Here is a 22974-nt window from a genome sequence, read left to right on the forward strand (position 1 = left end):
ATCTAACAATACGGGATAGCAGTGGGAAACGGCGCTGGAATAAGGGAATTTCCCACAAAAAAAGGGAAGGTTGACAGCTATGGCCTGCACAGGCAGGCAGCAGCAGTGGCTCTCCAGGGTTTCAGGCAGGAAGCCTCTCCCAGATCTACCTGGGATTAAAACCTGGGACTTTCTGGGTGTCAAGCAAGCTGCGGCCCTGTGCCAGGAATCCAGGAAGCTGCCTTGTTTAATTTATAAATATATTGCATTTATATGCCACCTTTTCCTCCAGGGAGCTCAAGGCAGCATGTATATGGTTTCCCCTCCTCATTTAATCATCACAGCTACCCTGTGAGGTAGGTTAGGTTGAGAAGAAACGACTGGCAGTGAGCTTCAGGCCCGACTGCGCATTTGATCCCTGCTCTCCCAGGTCCTAGTCCGGCGCTCTAGCCACTGCACAACACTGCCTCATACCAAGTCAGACCACTGGCCCATCAATCTCAGTATTGACTACACTGGCTGGCAGCGGCTGTCCAGGATTTCAGGCAGAGGGGTCTCCTTGACCTAGGTGGAGATGCCATCGGGTCTTGAACCAGGGACCTTCTGCCATGCTCCCTAGGGTGCATGTTTTCTTGAAGGTACTCCTCCCAGTTTGCGGCTGCTGTGAATGGGCAGCGGGTTTATCTCAAGGTTTCCTCTGAGTTAGGGTATGTGTGTCACACCTTTTACAACAGCCTTCCAGATATTTGAGACTCTGACCCATCAGCCCCAGCTAGCATGGATTTGGGGTTCCATGGATTCAATTTGCTCCCCCATACTGAGTTAACTTCTGCACAAAAGCTCTGAGTTTGGGAGCAGGTGATGCACCACTCTGCTTCTCCTTCACAGCTCTAGCAGGTGTGGCACTGGATCGGTGCCTGGCCTCTGTAATTGACTGGATGAGGGCCAGTAAACGGAACCTCAAGCCGGATAAGGCTGAGACGCTCTTCCTGGGAAGGTGCTTAGCCAAGATGAGCGGAATACATCTTGTTCTGGATGATGGGCTTACTCTCCGCTGGAAGGAGGAGCAAGAGAGCAGGCTGGGGGTATTCTTGGGTCCAACATTGTCATTGCAGCACAAGTTGCACCACAGAACTCAAGAAGTGCCAGCTGGATCAGCCCAGTGGTCTGTCTAGTGCAGTATCCTATTCTTCCAGTGGCCAACCAGATGCCCATTATGGATAACCAGCAATCAGGATTTGAGCACAAGAACAACTTTGCCCTCCTCCTGCAGTTTCTAGCAACTGGTATTATGTATTGCCCAACTTTGGAAAGAAAAAATAATTCCACCTTTAAGAGTAGGCACAGAAGATATGCTAACTTGGTAACTAGTGCCATTTCCTGTATCAGGGATGTAGAAAAAAATAACCAACAAGGTGACAGATTTACAGAAAGATAGCCATTGTACCCCATGAATCAGATCTGGATGCCTCCCCCTCTGCCATTCCAATTTGGAATGGCTTTTATAAAAAGGTGTGTCTGGCACCCACTTTGAAGTCTTTTCGGTGCCAATTTATCACAAATCGGCACACAAGGCTGAATCGGCACAAGCAAAACAATCCTTTTGCTGCAGCAAACTTGCTGGCAATGATGGGTCCTTCTTGAAAGGGTCTAAGACAGGCATGGAGACCCCATGCGTGGCCTTGCAGATCTTTGCTGGATTCCAAACTCCCAGAAACTCTGGCTGCTGGCCAGGCTGGCTGGAGCTGGAGTCTGACAACATCTGGAGGGCAAAGAGGCTCCCTAGCTGAGCAGTAAAAAGGCAATCACCAAACACCATTCCATATAGCTCAGTTGGTTAGAGCATGGTGCTGATAACACCAAGGTTGCAGGTTCAGTCCCCGTCTGGGATGGCTGCATATTCCTGCATTGCAGAGGGTTGGACTAGATGATCCTCAGGGTCCCTTCCAACTTGTAAGATTCTGTGGTTTTTACTTTGCATTGAGCAATCAAGGTGAGGGTGGGGCAGAGACAGTCTGGGAGAAGACACTAGGCCCAGGGGGGAGATCTGTTTCTGAACTGGGCCAAGACCAGTTTTCCTGGCCCGCTGTGTTCACAAGTGGGCGTTGCAGCGGCTCAAAATTGTGTTCCTTGTCCAAGGGCAGCCAGAGGCAAAGTTGGCATCACGGACATGGAATCACAGAATTGTAGATTTGGAAGGGTCTCCAAGGGCCATCTAGTCCAACCCTCTGCAATGCAGGAACCACAGCTAAAGGGTCCAGAGCATGGGGACCGCGACACCACATAAAATCATGCCCCACACTTCCATCTTGGAAGACAGAATGGAAGCTGAAAGTTGGGGAAACTGAAAGCACTGTTGCTTAGTTGACAAGGGGTTTCTACCTAAAAGGAAAAGTGGGGGACGCACACATTCATTCACCCTGCCAGTCAACAAAAAGAGTCAAGGCAGTGGCTGTTTTTATCCCTCTTTTTATTTTCTTTAGATGAGGTTGTAAAAAGGTCCAGTACCATGTTTAACAGCCACCAAACTTCCCCAACATCCGTCACAGACCAGCTCAGAGCCATTTCTTCCCCGCTTTTGGGGTCTCCTCCTCCCCTCCCATAGAAAGGGGACCCAACACATCCACCTTTCCTCTCCTCTAAGAAAAAGCAACACATTCCCACTGGTCAAGAGGCAAGAGCGTGCGTCATGGAGATGTCAAGGTGGTCCAAGGTGGGGTGGAAGACAGGTACAGAGCCCAGGACACAATCTAGCTCAAACTTGCTGGAAGCTCCCTTTTCCAAACTGGGTGTGGCTGCTTCTGCTGTGCTCAAAGCTGGGCATCCCTCTCACAGCCTGGGACTTTGAAGACTATAGTACACTTGATGTGGTGGGGTACCAGCTTTAGCATGCTCCCTTCAGATAGAGAAATGTTCACCTGTCCCTGAACATTGTCAAGGAACCCAGGAGCAAGTGGAGCAACTGATCCATCAAGCTGGCAAGGAGCTGTAAAGTAAACTGAAACAGGGAGAAGCTGTCTCTAATGCTCCTTCAGGTCATCTCTGCAGGAGATACTGGGCAGGACTATCAACCCGATTGATCTTGAGAGCGCCCCTGGGCTAGCCTTCCTAGGCCACATTTGCCCTCTGCCTGGCATACATTAAAAACATAAGGGATGTAGACTGAGACATCGGGTGAGCCCCAGAGCTGCAAGCAGGGGAGACTCAGAACAGCAGATCAGAGAAGAACTGAGAGCTCATGCCATGTGACTGTGGTTGTTGCTGACCGCTGAAGAGGTCAGGAAAGGAGAAGAGCTCCTATTGAGACTGATTCCAGCCACCCCACAGCTGGAGAGACAACAGCTCCCCATTTTCAGTAGGCCAATGTTGCCAGAGCTTGAGGCTTCCCTTGGTGTACCACGGGCGGGTGGGCAGTGGCTTCGAGACCCTGCTATATGGTAGCCCAGGATCTCCTCCCAGGAACGAAGCAGCCCCTGACACCTAAGCAAAGCCACATTCCACCAGCAGCTCCAGGAAGTAGAGGACAAGAGGCAACAAGGCCGCCCCCCCTCCCCAGTCAGCCAGCAGAAAGTGGGGTTACCTCTGCACCGAAACCGGTTCACCTAGAGCAAAAGGGATTTTCCATTTCATTTCAAAAAGTGCATGAGAAAAGTTTCCCAAGTGCGACATGCCATCGCCCCATCCTGGAGTGACCGCTCATCCTCTGGCTGGCAAGGGGAACAGGACAGGGTGCTTGTGTCCCCCTGTTCCAAGTGCAACATCAACTCCTGCACACTTGAGGAGTGTCTATGTGAGCTCGCTTTCTCGCACCTTCAAAACCTGGAGACGCATGAAGATGCTTTGTTCCTCCATGCGAGAAATCCATCCTTCTATGTGGGACCGCCCCCACTACGGGGGCAGAACACACAAGACCAGGAAGAGTGAGGGACCGCCATCCGCCGCACTGTACTTCGGGGCCTCGGGACTTGCAGACTGGCATCCTCGCTGGCATGCAAGCAGCTGGTGCGCTTTCTCCCCAACAGCCGTGGGCTGCCAGAGGCTGCAGCGGACGAGCGGGCGCTAGGAATCCTCCAGGACGGAGAGAGATGTCACAAGGGATAAATAGAACTTTATTTAAATAAACATTTGTCAACTTCTTTTTACAAATTACAAGTCCCCGTGTCCAGATCCTTGGGCCGCCGGCGGGAAATCTAAGCTCCAAAGCTGCCGGGAGGCCCTTTGAGAAGGTCCACTAGGATGTCCAGGAGCTGGCTGTGCTGGTGGTGCAGGTCCCCGGGGATGGCGGCCATCTCGTAGCAAAGGCACACCTCCACCATCCTGGAGAGGGCCACGCGGAAGTCACGCAGGAGCCGGATAGTGTAGGAGTCGCCCTCCAGCACCAGGAGGTCGCTGTCAACGAGGGAGACGGTCGCTCGCCAGCCGTCATCTGGGGCAGGGAAGAAGAAGAGGAGCTTAGAGGGGAGTCGAAGGAAGACTCCTGGGCCAGCAGTGGCTGCAGGAGAGGGAGTGTGCTTGAACCATCAGTGCACCAGCTCTCCCATCTGCCTTGCACTACCCTCCTGCCTGGGAGTCCCAGGCAAGGAGAAGCTGCTGTTTAAGTACTTATCCTTGCACTCTCATCACAATTATCTTCATCATTTATTACTTGTACTCCACCCATCCGACTGGGTTGCCCCAGCCACTCTGGGTAGCTTCCAACAGATTATAAAAGAACACACACAATAGACCAGACATTAAAAGTTTCCTGATACAGGGCTGCCTTCAGATAAAATAAATAGCCAGGTGCGCAACCTCCACGTCCAGAGACCGCACCTTTGCAAGACTGGGGAGGAATAACAGGAATAAAGGCTGTTGTCTTAAGTTTGCCTGTGAACTTTTAAATAGCATCAGATTAGGAGAGAGAAGGTTGCCTTCAACGGGATGCCCGCCCTGTTCTACATATGGTAATGCTGGAAGGAATTGGATATCACCTTTACCTACCAAATGATTCGTGACCCCTAAACTGCCTCCCAAAATGGGGCGCCCTCTGTGTTTTGGAGTACAATTCCCAGCAGCCCCTGCCGCCATAATCACATGGTCTTTGAAGATCCTACCAGGACACTGGAGAAGAGCAAGTTCCCTGGGCAATCTTATACCGAGTCAGACCAATGACCCAGCTAGCTCAATATTGTCTACACAGGCTGGCAGCAACGGCTCGCCAGGGTTTCAGGCAGGAGACATTTCCATCTCTACCTGCAGATGTTGCCAGGGAATGAACCTGGGTCCTTCTGCATGCAAGACAGACACTCTCCTGCTGAGCTACAGCCCTTCGCTTAAACCAACTGCTGCCGATTCCTGAAGCAGCAGCAAAAGTGGAAACTGAAGGTTGTAAGAACTCACCCCGCACATGGATGTCTGTATCCGTCATGAGCAGCACGGCCAGGGGGTGCACCTGTGAGGAGTCGCGCACAAACACCCCGCCGTTGGACTTGACCGCCATGAAGTACGTCAGCCAGCGGCTGTAGAGCTTGGAGGTCTCCCTGCGGTAAAGAGAAAGGGCCGTCTCACACCTGGCCTGCCGCCACTGCCGTCCCTCCCCACCAGGTCATAAGCACCCGCCTTCCAGCCGGCCTGGGCGGCACCCGGCCCACTTGCCTGTTGATTGTTGACTTGTGCAGGAGGACGGTCCCAGCCTTGGTCCGGTATGTGTAGCTGTTGGGCTTGAACTTGCCCTGCCTGGTCACTTTGCCTTGCCTGACCTGGGAAGAGGAGTGGGCAAAAAAAAGAGGGATGGATTAGCAAGACAAGCCTGGCTAAGAGTCGATTGCTGGGTTGGCAAGAGGAATGATTTGACACTGCTGCTTATTACGTACTGCTCATTATGTTTTATGTACATAACAGTGTTCAAAGCCTTGAATGACTCAGGCCCCAAATACCCGAAAGACCACCTGCTTCCCTACGGATGCTCTTGGGTGCTGTTGGTAGTTCCAGTTCCTCTGTCTCAGTGGCTCGAAGGGGTGGCAGCCCCATAGCTCCCTCGCTCACAGAGATGTGTCTGGTACCTTCGTTACACAGCTTCCAGCGAATGCTTTCGACATTTTTAGGACCCATGCTATTTTTTTATGGTCGCAGGTTGTTTTAAATTGTGTATAATAAAGATGGCGATCATTTTGCGCAGGGGTTCTGTTCCCGGCCTCTGCATGCGTCAGCAGAGTGCGCATAACCCCCACCCTCTGTTCTGCCCCCAAACCCAGAGAAACATGAGAGAATCCATCAAAATTCTCACCCAAGGAAAGGGAACCTCTCCCCACTGCTCCTTCACCCGCAGAGAGTATGGAAGGGGAGGTGGGCCTCTTACCTGGATGAGATTGGGGTAAAGCCCAGCCATCAGGACGCCCTTCACCAGCTCCTCCTCCTCACTGTATTGGTTGCACACAGACGAGGGCAAGAGGCAGTCTGAGGGGGTTGGCACCAGGTAGGCCTCGTAGAGGTTCTCAGAGAACTGCTTCACCAGGCCTGCGGGGGACAGAGGCAAAGCTCAGCGTCAGGCTCCACATAACTGTGGAGGAGAGAGCTATCAATGGCTCCTAGCCAGGACGCCTCGGCTCTGCCTCCAGGGAGAGGCAGCAATGCCTCTGAATACCAGTTGCTGGAAACCACAGGAGGAAAGAGGGCTCTTGTGACTGAAACCTGCTTGCAAAGGTTTCGCAGAGGCGTCTGCTTGGCCACCGTGAGAAGAGGATGCTAGACTAGATGGGTCATTGGCCTGATCTAGCAGGCTCTTCTTATGTTCTTAAAGTGCCGGGTACAAATTCAGCCTGGGCTTCCCTCTTGGTCTTCTCTGTCCACGTTGGCAGAAGGGGATTCGGAAGAGAGCTGCAAACAAGATTCTTAACAGGGCAGTACAGTCATACCTCGGGTTACAGACACTTCAGATTACACGTTTTTGGGTTACGGACGCCTTGAAACCCGGAAGTACCAGAATGGGTTACTTCTGGGTTTCGGAGCTCGTGCATGCGCAAAAGTGCCAAATCGCGTTTTGCGCATGCGCACCAAATTGCGACCCACGCATGCACAGAAGTGGCACTGCAGGTTGTGAACGTGCCTCCCGCACAGATTACGTTCGCAAACTGAGCGTCTACTGTACTGGCAAAAAGAGAAATCTGGGGTCTGTGGCTTTCTTCCCTTCCACATACAGAGCCCTGTTAAATATTCTATTCTGGCTCCAGAACAACGACCCTGGTCTCCACCTTCAGAAGCAGGCAGAATTTCTCTAGGTTCAGGCTCCTTGATAACAACGGGGATCCATGCCAGGAGAACAAAGTCTGTGAGAAGCCAGGGCTGATGTTTAACCTAAGTAAAGCTTGGGTCTCTCCAGACACTGCTGGACTCCAACCCCCATCAGCCCCAGCAAGTGTTAGCCAATGGCTAGGAATGATGGGAGCTGTATTCAAGAAACTTCCAGCAGCCCCAACATCTCCGCTCTGAAAAGAGTGTGTGCCAGGCTGTTGAATTGACTAATACCGAGCTAGGCAGAGCGATGATTCTGACTTGGTACAAGGCAGCTTCCTGTATCCCTGGGCACCGCCTGTTCTGCTTACCATTGATGAATCGCAGGCTGGGTGCATACAGGAGGTAATCCTGCAGGTAGTTGTCGCGAGCTCGGCTATCCCTGCGCCGGAGGATGTCCTCCCAGCCGGCCACTGCCCGCACAAAAGCCAGGTGGTCGCTGCCGCTCTCTCGGCTCAGGATGGCCTTGGCCTAGGAAACATGGAACGACGGGGTGTTCATATACACCTTGGATCCTCCAACCTCCCCACCCAAGCACTGACAATGCTGACCCCTCACCTTGTCCACCTCGGTGCGGTTCTGCAAGCTGCTGCTGAAGGGGTCCCTCGTGAGGCAGGAGACGATGACCAGGAGCGGCTGGATGCAGCGGAAGATGGAAGCCAGCACGATGGCCTTAGCCAGACGGGGATCGGTGGAGATCTGAGCCAGGCGCTTGCCCAGAGTGGTCAAGGCCTCCCTGTGGTCCAGCACACCTGAAAGGGGGGCAGCAGAGGAGCGCTTGGAAGGGCTGGCTAGGAGAGGGGAGGGCGCTGCTTTCTGTGTTGGCTTGGCAACCTTGGTGGTCCCAAGGTGACGACAGCAGCAGCAGACCCAGCAGTACGTGGAAAGACTGCAGTCAAGCATGAACTATAGGTTCAATCCCTGGCATGATAGAGCTGGGAACATCTCCTGTCTGAAACTCTGGAGAGCCAATCAGCTTGGTCTATAAAAGCCGCTTCCTGTGTTCCTACCAGCAACCCACTTCCCGGCCAGCCTCCCCGGATACTCACCAATCTCTTGCAAAAGGATGACTGCTTCATCCACAGCTTTGATGTCAGGGCTGTCCAGGGCTTTGGAGAGGAATTCAACAGCCTGCAGCCAAAAGCAACACAGAGTATACAGTATGAAGACCAGCTGAGTGGAAAGGGGCACTGGACTGAATTGGACAAGGGAATGGGGCTCTTGACACCCTACAGGTCTGTTCCAGTTCTGAATGTTCCTCCAAGAACAGTAAGAAGGTTCAAGCAGTTAAGAGCTATGTTCAAAGCCTCTCTGGGTTCTCAATGCTTCGGCCTGCCCAGCATTCGCCAAGGTGATGTTGACGACTCCAAATCTCATACAGTAAATGCCTCTGTGATTCTTGGGCTGATGGGAGTTGCAATCCGAAAACAGCTGAAGGGCACTAGGTTGGCAAAAGCTGGGCTGCACAAACTGCTGGCTTGACTGCTCAGCAACGCCTTGTGGCTACAGCCTTAAAGCTCAGAACCAGAAAATCAACCCAGCCTTGGTTCTGTGCCCGCAGCTTACAAATCCTGTAGATGGCTAAAATTCTCAATAAGGGAAAAACATGGCCAGCCTGCAGTCAAAATCCCACACTACAATTGGGACCATCTAGGGCAGGGGGAGGGAGATGAGAAGAAAAGGAAAAGAGAGGGAGATTAGGACCCAGGAGACGTAAATATGCTAACTCTTCTTCTTGACCCTGGTTTGTTTTTTTAACCAAATGCAATGAGCTCTTTGTCAACCTGGATCCATCTATTCCAGCATCCTGTTCTCCCTGGCAAAACAGATGCCTGTTGTAAGTCTAGAAGCAGGACATGGGTGCAAGAGCCCTCTCCCTGCTTGTGGTTTCCAGCAACTGGAATTCAAAAGCATTGCTGCCTCCAGCTGTGGAGGCAGAGCAGAGACATCCTGCCTAGGAACCATCCACAGCCATCTCTCCTCCTCCAGGAATTTGCCTAATCCTGTTTTAAAGCTGCCCAAGACGATGGCAATCTCTGCTTCTTGTGGCAGCGAGTTCCACAGTCTGAGCATTAAGCAACTCCAACAGTGGAGAACCCTGCTCAGACAAAAGCTACGGGCCTTTTGGGACATGTTTTTCAGGCACCAGGTAAGCTTGGTTCTCTCTGCTCATTAGAACAAGCCCAAGAAAGGAGATCCTTGGAGGCTGTGTAGCCGGGAGGGCCTCTCCTTACCGTTTTCTCGGGCATGTGGATCTTGGCCTGGACCACCAGGTTCTCGAGGGGCGTGCGGAGGATCTCAGGCACTTGGAAGGTGGGCATCCTGTCCAGGCGGCTGCGCGGGAAGAGATGGTAGGCAAAGCCCGACTGGCAGCGCCCAGCACGCCCTCGCCTCTGGATGACGTTGGACTTGGACACCCAGACGGTCTCCAGGCACGAGACCTGGGGGGAGAGGCATGTCACCATCCCATACCCTGAGGCCCGCGCTCCCCACACCAGATCAAACTCGCTTCTGAGCTTGCCACAGCCTCACCCAAGACAACCGCGGGCCAGACAAACCTTGGTCTTGAGATCGTAGCGCTCCTCCTTGTGAGTCCCGCTGTCCACAACGTGCACGATGTCGTTGATGGTGATGGAGGTCTCGGCAATGTTGGTGGCCAGGACGATCTTGCGCACGCCAGGAGGGGGGCGTGGGAAGATGCTCTGCTGGTCCATCATTGGGATGTTGGAATGAACTGGCGAGGATGGGGAGAAACAAGACCTGTGAGCACCTGTCCCCCGTTCCCTCCAACAGGAGCATCACGGCAATCTAGGCCGGGGTCGTCTGCTCGATGTCCTGTAGATGTTGGACTACAACTCCCAGAAGCCATCATGGTTGGGTGGTAAAGGATGATGGGAGCTGTAGTTCGACCACATCCAGAGGGCACCATGGCAGCCACCACCTCCCACACACCCCACAGTGAGGCGAGAAAGAGAGCAATGCCCCCCTCTCACCTGGTAAGACAAGGTAACGGCTGTTATGAGGTCCAAGGCTCTCCAAGAGTCGCTGCTGAACTCCTTTGATCTCCTGCCAGCCGGGGAGGAAACAGAGGATCCCACCTACAACCAACAGAGACTGAAAGTCACACACGACCGTGAAGTTATCTGCAGTCCACCTGGTAGCTCAGGATGGCATGGAGGGAGGGAACTGTCGAACTGTCTCACTTGCAGCAAAAGCATGCCAGACCCTCTGATCCGCCAGGGCAGAGAGAGAGGGTGCGAGGCAGAACGGCCACCACTTACCTGGCTCTCCGTGGGCATCGATCTGCAGAATGAGGTCAGTGATCAGCTCAAGGTCAAGGACGCACTCCTCGTCTGATTGCTGAGGGATAAAAAGAGGCACAGTGAATATCTGCCAGGAGGTGCTGCAGAGGGACAGAGAGAGCGCAAAGCCAGGTGTGCCCAGGTGCAGGAGAACGCCAGGCACCCCTCAAAGCAAGCCGCAGCATGAAAACAACTGTCAGGGGAACACCTGGTGCTGCCTTATGCTGGTGCAGACCACTGAGGGCCATGGAACTCCCAACACCACCAGCCAGTGGAGACCGATGATGTCGTGGCCATTGGGAGTTGTAGTCCTAGACACCTGGTGGTGCCAGGTCACCAGTGAAGGCTGCTCCAGAAATAAAAGCACAGTGAGTGGGACTGTGGGATAGCCTCATATGGTATCAATGAACATGGCTCCGCTTGCAGGGGGAAACTGGGGAATGCAGTCCTGCATTTGAAGCAGGCCTCTGCATACAACCCAATGTGCGTTTTCAACCACACCTTGTTGAAACACCACCCAGCAGGGCTGGGTCCAGGTTTTGGGGGTGGGCAGGCGGGCTTGTGCAAAGCTTTATGTGTCTCCCTCCTTTCTCTGCTGCCCACTCGCTTAGGAAACTGTGTCATACCAAGTTGGACCATTAGTCCACTTAGCTCAGTATTGCCTACACTGACTGGAAGAAGCTCTCCAGAGTTTCAGGCAAGGCTGTCTCCAAATCCTGTTGGGCATTAAACCTGAGAGCGTTTGCCTGCAAAACAGATGCTCTAGCGTGGGGCTAAAGCCTTTTTGCATACTGGAAACAGGGAGCTCTGCCTGATGACAAGTCAAACAACTGGTTCATCCAGCGTGGAACTGCCTACACTGATTGGCAGCAGCTCTCCGGGTTTCAGGCAGGACTGGACATGCCATTGGGGACTGAAGCTGGGACCTTTTGCACGCAAAGCACATGTCACTGAGCTTTCCCAAACGGACCACAACCTCTCCCTGTTGGGGAACAAGGGGGTGAAGGAATGCTCCTCAGGCACCGACCCACAATTAACTTAACAAAACATCACAGCGGCGAAAAAAGGCAGAAGCAAGGGCGCTCAAAAGGGTGCAGCTGCACCCTTTGCCAACCTGGCACCCTCCAGCTATTCCACCAGTCCGGTGCAAAGGCCAGCGCCACAGAGGACCTCGTAACGATGCACGGAGCGAGCACGTGTGCACGAGCGACAGAGCACTGCCTGCCACGTTAGGAGGGGGAGCGCGCGCTTGCTTGGCTCACCTTGATCTCGTAGTGCCGGTGTCTGTGTCGCCCCAGCATGGCCATGATCTCCTCCAGGTAGTACTCCTTGACAGGATACATGAAGCCCGGCACCTTGACCACGGGGCAGTCCCCAAAGTACTGCGAGAAGCGCTGGTTGTCCCCCGTGGCGCTCATCAGCACTAGCCGGAGGCCGGGGTTCTGCTTCTGGACGCCCTTGAGCAGGATGAGCAGGAAGTCGGTGTTGACGTCGCGCTCGTGCACCTCGTCCACCACGATGTGGCTGACGCCCTCCAGGCGGGGGTTGCCCTGCAGCTTCCGCAGCAGGATGCCCACGGTGCAGAAGAGCAGCGCTCCACCCCGGGCCGGCGGCTTGCTCTCCAGCCGCACCTGGTAGCCCACGTTCTTCCGCATGCTGGAGCCCAGCTCCTGCGCCACGCGCTGCGCCACCGAAATGGCGCTGATTCGCCGGGGCTGCGTGATGACCATGTTGCACTGGGCGCCGCGCCCGTCCAGGATGTAGTGCTCCAGCATCAGCTGGGGGATGCGGGTGGTCTTCCCGCACCCCGTGTCCCCGGCAATCACCACCACCGGGTTCTGCTCTATGGCCGAGAGGATGGCTTCCCGGTGTGAGTCCACGGGCAGAGGCTGGGTCTCCTGCCAGGAGCTGCCCCTCCGCTTCCAGAGAGCCAGGAGGTTCTGGCTGTGGCGAACTTCCTCCGACTCCGACATGGGGATGTAACTCTTGCCTGTGATGGCGTCGCTGAGGGTGCCCGACTCCTTGCTCAAGTTCATCATGTCGTCGGCCAGGCGCGGCCTGGATTCCTGGGTGTCCACTGGGTACTGAGAGGGAGGAGAGAAAAAGCGGCCTTTTCTTCAGCGTTAGGCCTTTGGTGCCAAATGACAGCAGCATTGACAGCAACTGCTGAAGCATCATGGCTCTCGGCTATGGAGGAAGCCCTAGGCTTCCTAGGGAGAAACCGTGGCAGATTAAAAACAGGCAGGAATAATGGGGGGAGGAGAGGGCGAAAGCTCCTTGGGAGGGGGGCAGTTTGCCTTGCCCTCTGACTGCTGCAGAACCCGTGCGAGGGTGAAGTCTGCTTCCAAGTTCATGTCATTAAATATACCAAGACAAAAGCACACCAAGAACTCAGGCCAATGTAAGTTTCAATAGTGGGAGTGGTCCCTACTCGCAGATCAGCAGTCAATAGTAACAAAAAAATAATCCATTCAAAAGTATGTATTCTGATAAGGATTACAAACTCAAGTAGAGATTACAAACTCTAACAGAGATTACAAACTCATAAAAATTTGTATAACACAATAATTTGTTACAGAATTAAAGATAAGAGTTTATGAGTAGTCCATAGTTAGATTCGTCACGGAGTTTGTAATCTCTTTTTGAGTTTGTAATCTTTGGCAGAATACAGTGGTACCTCGGGTTAAGAACTTAATTCATTCCGGAGGTCCATTCTTAACCTGAAACTGTTCTTAACCTGAAGCACCACTTTAGCTAATGGGGCCTCCTGCTGCCGCCACCCGATTTCTGTTCTTATCCTGAAGCAAAGTTCTTAACCTGAAGCACTATTTCTGGGTTAGCGGAGTCTGTAACCTGAAGCATATGTAACCTGAAATGTATGTAACCCGAGGTACCACTGTACATACATCTGAATGGATTAGTTTTTGTTACTACTGACTACTGATTTGCGAGTAGGGACCACTCCCACTATTGAAATTTACATTGCCCCGAGTTCTTGGTGTGCTTTTGTCTTGCTTCCAAGTTCAGTCTACTCCATCGTTAACCAAAGCAAAACTACCTTCCCAACCAAAGAACTGAATTTCAGTGCTGGGATGGCTACGAAATTACTCAAGGGCCTCAGGCTGCCTGCTCTTAAAACTTGGTTCTTTGGAATATTAGTCATCTAGTTGGCACGGTTATCTCAAGGAGGATAAGATCTGTACAGCAAAGCAGATGCAGAAACCAATGAGGACGCTTAAGAGGCAACTCCGAGTGGGAAAAGATATCCTCCAGGCGGAGAATGCTGGAACAGCAGAAATCTGGAGTCCAGCTACAGTCACGGGAAAAAGAAACTGCACCCTCTTACAATTCTGTGGTTTTACATATGAAGGCATAATAACAATTATCTGTTCCTTAGCAGGTTTAAAATAGGTAAATACAGCCTCAGATGAACAACAACGCATGGTATATTGAACCGTGTCATTATTTATTTAACAGAAATAAAGCCAAAATGGAAAAGCCGTGTGTGAAAAACTAAGTACACCTTACGATTCCACCTTTTAAAAGTTATGGAGTAGGAGCCCCAACAATGGGACGCGGGTGGCGCTGTGGGTAAAACCTCAGCGCCTAGGACTTGCCGATCATCAGGTTGGCGGTTCGAATCCCTGCGGCGGGGTGTGCTCCCGTTGCTCGGTCCCAGCGCCTGCCAACCTAGAAGTTCGAAAGCACCCCCGGGTGCAAGTAGATAAATAGGGACCGCTTACTAAATAGGTACCACTCCAGTGGGAAGGTAAACGGCGTTTCCATGTGCTGCGCTGGCTCGCCAGATGCAGCTTGTCATGCTGGCCATGTGACCCGGAAGTGTCTTCGGACAGCGCTGGCCCCCGGCCTCTTAAGCGAGATGGGCGCGCAACCCCAGAGTCGGACACGACTGGCCCGTACGGGCAGGGTACCTTTACCTTTTAGGAGCCCCAACATATAATTGAAGAGAGCTCTGATAAGCGCGTCTTACCTCGGCTCCATCTTTAACATCTTTATCATGACACGGAGTAATATGTCATATGTTGTTGCTCATCTGAGGTTATAGTCACCTAATTTTAAGACCTACTAAGGAACAAATTATTGCTATTATGTCCTGATACGTAAAACCACAGAATTCAAAGAAGGTGCACTTTCTTTTCCCCATGACTGTAGATCCACAGAAATGTGAAACTAGCTTTCCTTGCACCTCCAGCCTCCACAACGCTCCGCACCTGTCTTGCCTGTTTTTAAACAGGCCCCTGGTCCATGAGCCCCACAGCCCTTCCTCAGCCCCAGGGAAACTGTTCTCCTGTCCCAAGTCCCAAACTGACCTTTTATCTCACTCCTCAAAATTGTGCTCTTAGTCAACATCTCCAATACGTTCACCCCAAGCAGCTAGATCGCTTTCAAACATTCCATGACATCACAGCCACTTGGCCAATGATGTGGGGAGAGGGGAGGAGGAGGAGAACATACAGGTAACAAGTAGCCAAGGCAAGAGTTCTTCAACTGTTTCTGCCAGTTGGTGACAGGAGTTCCACGTTCAGCGGCTCCCAGTGACATGTTCCCCACAACTGGTTCTAGTCTGGAACCCAAGCTCCAGCCCACTTTCTTTGAAATAAGGGAAGGCTTACATGGTTCAGGTAGTTCTCGATCTTGCGCAGCGTGGCCTCGGGGACCTTGATGTGGCAGGGCTTCCGCTGGTTCTCGCCCAGCTCCCGGAGGGATGTCATGTTGTACATGGCGTGGCTCAGGGGGTTGTTGTTCTTGTCCACAAGGCCGAGGCTCTGGAAGGGAGGAAGGAGGGTGCGTCAGCCTAGGAGGGTCTCCAAGTGGGGGAAAGAGACTCGCCTGGGCAGGGAGACAGGGGAAAAGGCCGCCTCGGGGACAGGAATCCTTGGTCTGGAAAGGAGACTGGCTGGCAGAGGTCATTTGTGGCCCAGAGCCTTCAGTGGGAAGTGCTAGGGAAGGAACATCATCATGGAAGGTGTTTCCAGCTAGTCCTCCCCCCCGTCCTGCACTTAAAAGGCTTTTAAGAAGCTGCTGCTGGACAGGGGTTGTGAGAATCATCATGGTAGGGGTGCTTCTACGACCAAGGCGGAACAGCTAAGCTCCCTTGTTATTTTGGCTACTGTCGGGAAGTGTAATGCAATCTTGCCATATTTATAGTACAGTGGTACCTTGGGTTAAGAACTTACTTCGTTCCGGAGGTCTGTTCTTAACCTGAAACTGTTCTTAACCTGAAGCACCACTTTAGCTAATGGGGCCTCCCATTGCTGCCACTGTGCAATTTCTGATCTCATCCTGAAGCAAAGTTCTTAGCCCGAGGTACTATTTCTAGGTTAGCGGAGTCTGTAACCTGAAGCATCTGTAACTCGAGGTACCACTGTACTTTTTTTTTTTTTTTATAATCTTTTTATTAGATTTCATTATCCATACACCAACAGTAACAAACATAAAATAAAAAGAAAAAGACCAGACAAAAAAGACAAAAGGCAATAAAAAAGAATAATAAAGTAAAAAAGAAAGGGGCACAAAAATATGCCAGAAAGAAGATAAAAAAGACAAAAATACAAAACCTAATTACTAATTATTACATACAACATCCACTTCCTTCCCTACTGGTTTCGAGTTGTATTATTAACGTTATGTATCACAGCTGGTGTTGATTTTTAGATTAACTTATACGTCGGAATTTTTATATTATGCCTGCTATAGTTGGTAAGTTTCTGAAATTGCTTTCCATATAGACCGAAAATTTTTTCCATTCCTCATTTAACTTTGCATTTTTTTGGTTTCTAATTCTTTGCGTCATCTTTGCCAATTCTAAGAAGCCGTATAATTTTAGTTGCCAATCTTTTACTGTTGGTAAATTTGCATTTTTCCAATTTTGGGCGATTAACATTCTTGCCGCTGCTGTTGAGTATTGAAATAGGGTTTTATCTGTTTCTCGGATTTCTTTTCCAACCATCCCTAGCAAGAAGGCCTCTGGCTTTTTGGGGAATGTGTATCTGAACAATTTTTTTTGTTCATCGTATATCTGATTCCAGAATTTTTTCGTTTCTTCACATGTCCACCACATATGTATAAAATTTCCTTCTTTTGTTTTACATCTCCAGCAGGCCTTATTGCCAGTCTTATACATCCTATTTAATTTTTCTGGTGTTAGGTACCACCTATATACCATTTTTTCTAGATTTTCTCTAATAGCGGCACTTGCCGTAAATTTTATTCCCTCACTCCACAATTTTGACCATTCATCAAATTCAATGTTATGCCCCAAATCTCTCGCCCATTTAACCATAACATCTTTAATTTCTTCGTCCTTTGTATCCCATTCCAATAATATGTTATACATTTTTGATAATAATTTAGATTTGGATTCAATTATTTCAGTCTGGAATTTGGATTTTTTTTCATTCATTCCTAATTTTTTATCTTCCGTCCATAATGCATTAATCTGATGGTATTGCAGCCAGCCCTTCAGCTTCTCTTTCAGTTCTTCATATGGTCTTAATTTCCAGCTTTCTTGGGATCTTACAAGTAGATCTTCATATGTCAGTCTTTGCTCATCCATGTTTGTTTTTTTGATTGATAGAATATCTGTTGGGGACAGCCACCAGGGCGTTTTCCACTCTAGCAATTTTTTGTTTCTTTCCCAGACTTCGTATAGGGGGCCTCTGATGATGTGGTTCTTAAATCCTCTATGCACCTTTTCTTTGTTTGACCAAAGGTAGGCGTGCCAGCCAAACCTGTTATCTGCACCTTCTAGATCTAGTAAATCTGTATTCTCCAGGGTTATCCAATCTTTAACCCAACATAGGCAAGCTGCTTCGTAATATAGTTTTAAATTGGGGACTGCCAACCCTCCTCTCTCCTTTTTGTCTGTAAGTAATTTGAATCTAATCCTGGGCCTTCTGCCCTGCCATATGAATCTCGAGAGGATTTTTTGCCAGTCTTTGAATAATTTAGGTCCTCTAATCACGGGGATGCTTTGAAATAAGAACAGCATCTTGGGTAGTATGTTCATTTTTATTGCTTCCATCCTGCCCAGCCAAGAGAGATTAACTCTGTTCCAGACGTCTAAATCTTTCTTAATTTTGTTCCATGTTGCCGTATAATTGTCTTCAATTAGATTTATATTTTTCGGTGTAATCCAAATTCCTAAGTATTTTGCTTTTTTGGCCGCTTTAATTCCATATTGGCTCTCTAATTTTACTTTCGCTTCATTATCCAGATTTTTTGTTAGCATTTTTGTTTTAAGTTTGTTCAATTTAAATCCTGATAGTTTGCCATACTCTTCTATTATTTCCAGTGCATTGGGGATGCTTCCTTGAGGTTCTCCTAAAGTTAATATCAGATCATCCGCATAGGCTTTTAATTTATATTCTTTTGAACCTATTTTAATCCCTTGTATCTCTGGCTTTGATCTTATCTTATTTGCCAGAATTTCTAAGGCCATTATAAATAAGAGCGGGGAGAGAGGGCATCCCTGTCTTGTTCCCTTTTCAATTTTAAATGTATTTGTAAGGCTGTTATTTATAACCAGTTTGGCGTATTGGTTTGAGTATATCGCCTGTATTCCTTTCAGGAATTCGCCCTCTATCCCTGCACTTTTTATAGATTTTAATAGAAACGGCCAGGAAACATTATCAAACGCCTTTTCCGCGTCTATAAGTATTAGGGCTGCAGATATATCATTGTTAACTTCCAAGTGTTCTATTATATTTATAACATGTCTCACATTATCTTTCAGAAATCTGTTTGGAAGAAAGCCCGCCTGGTCCCTGTGAATTAGCTTTATTAAACATTTTTTCAATCTGTTTGCCATGATGTCTGCGTATAATTTATAGTCGTTGTTTAACAGCGATATTGGCCTATAATTCTTAACATTCAATTTATCTGTATCTGGTTTGTACTGAAATGTTGTGTTGGGTTTTTTTTTGGTTATTTGCTATTTGGCACTGTCTTACCACGAAATTGTTTTTGCACCGTTTGATTTTGAAACGCTTTGATTCCAGTGTTCTTTGTTGTCAGTCACTTTGGGCAGGTTCTTTTTGTGGAAGAGCGGCGTGCAAATAAAATAACGGAGGAATGAGTGGAGCCCCAAGTCTCACCTTCAGCTTCTGGCAGGCCAGAGCAGCCGCTTTGTTCTCCGCCTCCACCTTGCGTCGCCCCTTGGCGGCGAAGGTCATGGGGCAGGGCCAGCGCAGGGTCAGCTTGCAGATCTTGGTCTTGGTGCCCACCGTCCGGAACTGCATGTACTCCTGTGCGAGGCAAAAGAGAGGGGGTCAGCGGGAGGAGCCTCCACTACCTCCCAATGTGTGCTGCCTCCTTTCCTCCAACTCACAGAGAAGCCGGGATCACTCAGCTGCTCCCAAAGGACACTGGAAGAGGCTAACCTTTCGTGGGTCAGTCATGGCTGTTAAGGCGGCACTGCAGCAACACCCCCCTACTAGCTGCCTAAAGGACTAGAAAGTGCCAGACTGAGCTCTGCTGCTGCTGCATATTCTTTCCGTATTGTGTCATTATCAATTAAGATTGTTAGCTTCTTCACACAAACATCTCAAAGGAGACTTACAAAATACAGCACGATCGCATCTTACGCACATTTAACTTTTACAGTTTCAACCGCATGCAACTGAAAGGAAGGCTGGTTTGAAATTGCACAAGTTAAATCCAAGCAAAACAGAGAGCTTAAAAGTTAATTGCACACTGGATCCGCTTAGGGGTACCTGGTGTGCAAAGTGCTTTAAAGCTCTCTCTCTTTTTTTGTGGGGGGCGGGGAGAGCCCAGATCAGGATGGGTACCAGCTCCGGGATGCTCATGTTGAGATTTCATGGCGGCATCTAAGTTCCCACAAGATCTCGCACAAACACCCCCAGGCTTCCAGGCTTTGTGTATACGTGGAACCCCTGGAAGCGAACCCCAATCACACTTACTGCACAGAACAATTTAAAAGCAAAGCACAATTGGAGGCAATAAAGAGCGAAACACCCAGGTAATGGCACCATCACGTAAGCACCCTGGTTCTGAAGGTGGGAGGTGACAATTGTGGAACATTTTGAAAATGACTTTTCCAGGTTTTGCCGACCTGGTTCCCTTTTGGACTCCGGCTCCCATCAGCCAGCCTGGCAGGAGCATGGCTGTGGTGGCTGCAGCTGATGAAAGCTGCGGTCCAAAACTGCTGGAGGGCACCAGGTTGGCGAAGGCTGAACTATTCAGTAGCGAGCCAAGACAGAGATAGGGGGAAGCTCGCTTGGAGAACTTCCCCTAGGGGCAGAAATTAGCTGGGAACTCTACAGATTCTGCTTTTTTCCTGCAGTTTACGTGGCTTGGCTCGCTGGCTAAAGTCACCTGGGGACCCGTTGCTCTGCAAGCTCCTTTGGATACTGTTTCTTTGTCCTTCACTTCTGGCAGCTCCCATTTGGGTGGTGGCACTTACTTGCCCCAGGCCCAATTCTCATACTGCTGGGGTTGTTTTAAGAAGAGCCTCTCCAAAGAGACCCGCCTCCTTCTCCAACTCACCTTGACTGTGGACGAAGAAGTGGCAATCTGGATCACCTGGGCCAGGAGGTTCTTGGGCAGAGGAAACTGGGTCAGAGCCCGGAGGGCTGTGTTGTCATCCGTCATCTCGAGAGAGAAGCCGTCCCTGCAGCAGGAGAGGGAAGAGAAGGCGGCTGCTAGATCCTCTCGTTCTAAAGGTTGCCATGTGGCCTCCATCAGCTGGCATCTGTCTTGCCTTCAGAGCTACACCTGCCCACCCACTGAAGAGCGGCCGGGAGATACAGGATTTATGCAACGGTGCATCAAATAGATTATTCCCCCGTTTTATTATGGACTGCAAAGTATGGCTTGGAGTATGCGTTCAGGACACTGATACAGGGGGGAAGTAGAATTTGAGGGGGGCTAGAAGCCACAAAAAACAGGGTGCCCTCTTCCTGACCATGGACAGCCACACTTGGACACCCCACTTCCAAGGCAGAAATGTGTCTTCCTGGCTTTCCGTGGCTACCAGGAAAAGACCTCCATTTCTTCCCCACTAGCCTCTGAAAAACGTAAAACAGGAGAGCTGACGTTCCTAACAGATGGAGACACGTTTGAGCAGGATTGGTGAACTAGGAGGTGCTTCTTGCTCCCAAAGGCAATGCTGTTCTGTGCTCTGGAAATTGTTTGCATCACACTGGCTCCAGAACCCCCGTGGCATTCCAGAACGTGGCCAGGATCACCCAGCTCCTCCCTCCCTCCCTCCACACACCACACCCGAGCAGGAAGGGGAAGGAGGAGGCTGCATTTGCAGGCAGGAGACGCACGGCTCAGACCAGCAGGTGAGGCACACGGGAAGGGGGTGGTAAACTCACTGCTCCTCATGTCACCTGAGGATTAGGCACACACATGTAAAACAAATACACGATGGACTGGTGGAACTACAGAGCTGCAACAGTTGTTGATTTGCTACCAGCTCAGGTTCAAAGTGCTACACTTAGCATATAAAGCCCTTAACAACTGTGGGACCAGTTCACCTCCTGAGATCTTCCTGCTGTGACTGGCAGGACTGGCACTACTACAGATGCCGTAAAATGCCCGTTCCACATCTGTAAGAACTCAATCTTTTAGTACAGCAGCACCTGCACTTTGGAACTCCCTGCCTATTGATACCAGGCAGGCGCCTTCACTGTACCTTTTTTGGCACCTGCTAAAAACTCCTGTTTAGGCAGGCCTACCCAGATATTCGGAAAAGTGATGTGAGCATTAACCTGTTTTTAATCTACTGCTATTTTAACTTTTCTGAAGTCCTAAATTATTGCTGTTAATTTTACTTCTTGGTAATTTTATTCTATCTTTCCTTTTGTAAACTACTTTGAGCCCCACCCCAAAAAAATCTGGCAGTGTATAAATACAGCTAAGAAAGAGCCTGGAGGACTCTCAAAAGATCCTGCCAAGGGCATCATCCAACACTGTCCCGAGGGCCATGCCAGCACACAAAGGCCTGATCCCATCCTGATGCCACGTGTGCATAATAATAATAATAATTTATTATTAATACCCCACCCATCTGGCTAGGTTTCCCCAGCCACTCTGGGCAGCTTCCAACAGAACACCAAAATACAATAACCTGTTAAACATTAAAAGCTTCCCTAAACAGGGCTGCCTTCAGATGTCTGGTAGTTGTTTTTCTCTTTGACATCTGGTGGGAGGGCGTTCCACAGGGCGGGTGCCACTACTGAGAAGCCCTCTGCCTGGTTCCCTGTAACTTGGCTTCTCGCAGCGAGGGAACCACCAGAAGGCCCTCAAAGCTGGACCTCAGTATCTGGGCAGAAAGATGGGGGTGGAGACGCTCCTTCAGGTATACTGGACTGAGGCTGTTTAGGGCTTTAAAGGTCAGCAACAATACTTTGAATTGTGCTTGGAAACGTACTGGGAGCCAGTATAGGTACTTGTGCTTGGAATTGTGCTTGGAAACATACTGGCAGCCACTCCCAGTCACCAGTCTAGCTACCGCATTCTGGATTAGTTATCGTTTCCGGGTCACCTTCAAAGGTAGCCCCATGTAGAGCATATTGCAGTAGTCCAAGCGAGAGATAACCAGAGCATGTACCACTCTGGTAAGACAGTCTGTGGACAGGCAGGGTCTCATCCTGCGTACCAGATGGAGCTGGTAGACAGCTGCCCTGGACACAGAATTGACCTGCGCCTCCATGGACAGCTGTGAGTCCAGAATGCATGAAAGGCCCATGGACTACAGGGCTCAGGGGTTCTCCTACCTCATGTCTCTGGGTGGGGTGCGGGCCCCCGGATGCGCCATGGACAAGTAATCGGAGACGTCGATGGTGTCTTCCTCCAGCTCCCCTTCCTCCAGCTCCCCCTCTTCCAGCTCCCCTTCTTCCAGCTCCTCCTTCCGGATGGGTTTGGGGAGCCTATTGTGCTCCAGGGACTGGATGGGCTCGCTAGGCTCCATCCTCCTCCAGCAGGTCGAGAGGTCAGCCAGAGATGGCCCGGACTTGGAGCGCCACCGGCTGCCCTCTGAGTACCACCGCTCATCGGGGCAGCCCAGCTGCTCAGCAAGGATGCGGTACTTTGCAGCATCAAAGAGCTCATTTCGGGGACCCAGCAGACCCCAGCCCTGTGCAGAGGAAAGGAAAGGCGGTCAAGGTGGATGGAAGGGGGGAAGAAAAGGGTGTTTTAAACCACTCAAAAGCTGCGTCAGAAAGAAGCCGGACTTCTTTGTTCAGCTAGCCCAGTACTGCCCCAGTGACCGGCAACTGCAGTCATCGCCACTTGCAAGCTAGTTCTTTCACCTGCCAATGTCAGGGAGAGCAACGAAGGACCGAATTGGGGGTCTATGGTTGTGTGGCCTAGATGCAATGTCTCAGATTTCAGCATGGACAAGGAGAAGGGCAGTAAGATGGCTGACTAGCAGAGC

At 50.5% G+C, this 22974-nt stretch overlaps 1 protein-coding gene across 4 annotated transcripts in view; it reads right to left on the bottom strand.

Annotated features, from left to right (window-relative positions):
• Positions 1–4067: 4067 nt before the first annotated feature.
• The window catches only part of DHX30 (DExH-box helicase 30), a 33481-nt gene continuing 14574 nt past the window's right edge, over positions 4068–22974 (bottom strand). For 2 of the 4 annotated variants that reach the window (XM_077936625.1, XM_077936624.1), the window contains 16 exons: positions 22316–22674; positions 20079–20202; positions 18668–18817; positions 15185–15337; positions 11813–12634; positions 10530–10608; positions 10242–10346; positions 9807–9982; positions 9483–9689; positions 8298–8379; positions 7807–8000; positions 7560–7719; positions 6317–6474; positions 5610–5717; positions 5359–5494; positions 4068–4405 (listed from right to left, as the gene is read on the bottom strand). In XM_077936625.1, the coding sequence (XP_077792751.1) occupies positions 4170–4405; positions 5359–5494; positions 5610–5717; positions 6317–6474; positions 7560–7719; positions 7807–8000; positions 8298–8379; positions 9483–9689; positions 9807–9982; positions 10242–10346; positions 10530–10608; positions 11813–12634; positions 15185–15337; positions 18668–18817; positions 20079–20202; positions 22316–22674 (3249 nt within the window). In that variant the 3' untranslated portion in view covers positions 4068–4169. Of the gene's footprint in view, positions 4406–5358; positions 5718–6316; positions 6475–7559; positions 7720–7806; positions 8001–8297; positions 8380–9482; positions 9690–9806; positions 9983–10241; positions 10347–10529; positions 10609–11812; positions 12635–15184; positions 15338–18667; positions 18818–20078; positions 20203–22315; positions 22675–22974 lie in introns of those variants that run through there. The other 2 variants (XM_077936622.1, XM_077936623.1) reach the window with 1 other exon arrangement.

The sequence above is a fragment of the Podarcis muralis genome, chromosome 12, assembly GCF_964188315.1.
Source record: "Podarcis muralis chromosome 12, rPodMur119.hap1.1, whole genome shotgun sequence".
NCBI classification, from domain to species: Eukaryota; Metazoa; Chordata; class Lepidosauria; order Squamata; family Lacertidae; genus Podarcis; species Podarcis muralis.